Genomic DNA, 2,670 nt, shown 5'->3' with positions numbered 1-2,670 from the left:
AGGGCCGTACTCTTTCCGATTCATAAACCTTCCAATTTTCCCTTCCTCGGCCAGTTGATGCAAAATACGTTTAAGCTCTTTGCATTGTGTTCAAGTGTGGCCGTATTTCCGGTGATAATCACACCATAGGTTATAGTTGCGGCGATCCATAGGTGTAGTGGTAGGCGGAGGCACTGAGAGTTCATCTCGGATGGCATAGAAGATTTCTCTTCTAGTTTTATTAAACCGGGGAACATTTCCCCATCCCTCAAGTTCCTTGCTCTGGGTTCCTCCTCCGTGACATAGATGTGTTTGGGTCTGGGAGGCCCCATCTTCAAAGGGGGACCTTGGTGATGAGGGGGATAACCTCTGTCTCTTCTTGCTTGGGGTTCATCTTTGTGAACCTTTTGTGAATGATTTTGTCCATGCTCCTTTTTATCATGCTTCCGCTTCTTGGAATCATGTGAATGATGTATCTTAAAGGCGATGACATAACTTTGACATTGTGTCATTGCTTCCGCATACGTCTTCACTTGATTCTCAATGAGTTGGAATTCAGTTTCGGAGTCCACATTCCATTTATCAAGGCATTAATAGCGACGAAAACTTCTAAATCAATGACTTCTAAAACGGGTTCTTGAAACTTCTCAAGGTAGATGGCTACGGATTCTCCCACTTGTTGCATGATGCTTAGTAAATGAAAGTTTGACTTCTTTTGTCTTTTGAATGCCACAAAATGACTTACAAACATGGCTTCCGATTGTGCAAAGGTATTGATGCTTCCAAGTGGAAGCGATAAGTACCAAATAAAAGCGACGCCACTAAGAGTAGTAGGGAAGAACTTGTACAATAAACCCTAGTTTTGTAGTGTAGCAATATCAGATTCTTGTACACCATGATATGTTCTTTCGGGCACTTTGTTCCATCAAAAGGATTCATGTTGGACACTCTAATCTTGGTGGGGATAAGAGTCGCTAGAATTTCAGCGGATAAAAAGATGTTCAGCAAAATAGGGGCCTCTTGCAGTCTTGCTTGGCTGAAATCATCTTGTGGAGGCTTGATAGGGCTAATTTGGAAGCTAGACTATAACACTTATGATTTTAACATCCTTAATTACTATTTATAAACTAAGATTATCATCATTAAGTAAAAATATCAACCTTTGAAATTTCGTTATTTTTTAAAATGATTGTGTTTGATATTTAAACTATTAGATTAAATAAAGAATTATTTGGTTTGAATTATTTTGGTGAAACCAGTCTTTATTTATAAAGTTATGAAAGTAAACAACCAAAAACTAAACAGTAAGTCTTGTATAAGACGACCTCAATAAAGAATTAGTGAAGAGTAAAATTGAAACAGCCCAAACCAGCGTAAACAATATAATAATATTGTCTGCAAAGCACAGTGGAAGACTTATAGAAGTCTGGGTTGAATCCGACCTATGGCTCGATAGCCACAGCAACCAATATCAGAATATTTAAAAACTTTACATAATTGTAATACAATTAATTACAAACCAGTTATAAACTAAGTTAATACATTATAAAATATCTAAACTCTTTTAAATTTTTACAACACATGATTTGTCAAAATATCAGGATAAGTTAAATTTTCAAAAATGATGTCCTCGCTATCGCAACACATGACACATAAAGCACATCCATCCGCACTAAAGTTGGCAACCTGAAAGTGGATCTATCCCCCGTAAGAGATAGGCCCCATCAAAAAAAACTGTCAACAATTGAATTGTTGAGTAATCCAACAAACTATTACATTTATATACAAGTCATTAACAAACATCTCCAATTTAATTCCTTGTTCACTTGACAACCATTTATAAACATTATTTTATCCAAGTCCAAACTCTTTTAAAAGACCGTTTGGTATTGACATAAATACGGCTATGAACCTTTAGTTCATAACGAATCAAAATATGGCTATAACTTCACAAGTTAATAGCGAAATACGGCAAATGAAACATATGCTTCCATTGCAAAACACACAAAACATTATATACCAAACATATTTATTCAAAACTCATTAAAAACAATAATGTAATAACAGTTCAAAATGTGGGAATATAATGGACCCTCAGGAATTAGGCTTGATCTGAATCCTGAGAACACGGGTGATCGTAATACGGCTCTTGCAAGAATGAAACGGGATCGGGGGCTCGAGACCGATCTGAATAACCATTACCTATTATCAAGCTATAGGATTTCACAATAATCCGGATATAAATATCCGTTGCCGATTCCCAAAAACGGACATTTTTCAATGTTGAATATTTTATTATAAAACAAAACAAGAATTCACTAAATTTTCTTTTGAAATCACAATCATTACTTAAAATATAAATCAATTCATCCTCATTTAAAATACCAATCAATAAAGGGAGAATAATAACCCTAAATTAATCTCAAATACCCAATAAATAACCTTAAACATCCAATTCATTTTATAGTTCCTAATCCCACTTAATAAATTCCATTTTAGTACCATATCATGACACCTGTTAGTAATTCGGTCATAACTTCCTCATAATAACTCGTATATAGGTGATTCAAGTGGCTACGTGACCATGACTCAGAGCCCTACTATTCTTATGCAGACACTAAAACCTAGAAAAAATCAGAACGGCCCCGAAAATGGCAAAACAGAAAGCTTATTATTGATTTTCATGACAGC

General features: G+C 35.4%; 1 protein-coding gene across 1 annotated transcript; it reads right to left on the bottom strand.

Moving 5' to 3' along the window:
- Window positions 1-508: 508 nt before the first annotated feature.
- Window positions 509-1,973, bottom strand: LOC130815538 (uncharacterized). Its single transcript, XM_057682027.1, has 2 exons — window positions 1,950-1,973; window positions 509-835 (listed from the first exon to the last, which is right to left on the bottom strand). The coding sequence occupies exons 1-2, from the start codon at window positions 1,971-1,973 to the stop codon at window positions 509-511; spliced, it is 351 nt and encodes a 116-aa protein (XP_057538010.1).
- Between the last annotated feature and the right edge of the window lie 697 nt (window positions 1,974-2,670).

The sequence above is a fragment of the Amaranthus tricolor genome, chromosome 6, assembly GCF_026212465.1.
Source record: "Amaranthus tricolor cultivar Red isolate AtriRed21 chromosome 6, ASM2621246v1, whole genome shotgun sequence".
In the NCBI taxonomy this organism is placed as follows: Eukaryota; Viridiplantae; Streptophyta; class Magnoliopsida; order Caryophyllales; family Amaranthaceae; genus Amaranthus; species Amaranthus tricolor.
Note: the sequence above shows the minus strand (reverse complement) of the source record. Positions and strands in the feature narration are given on the sequence as shown.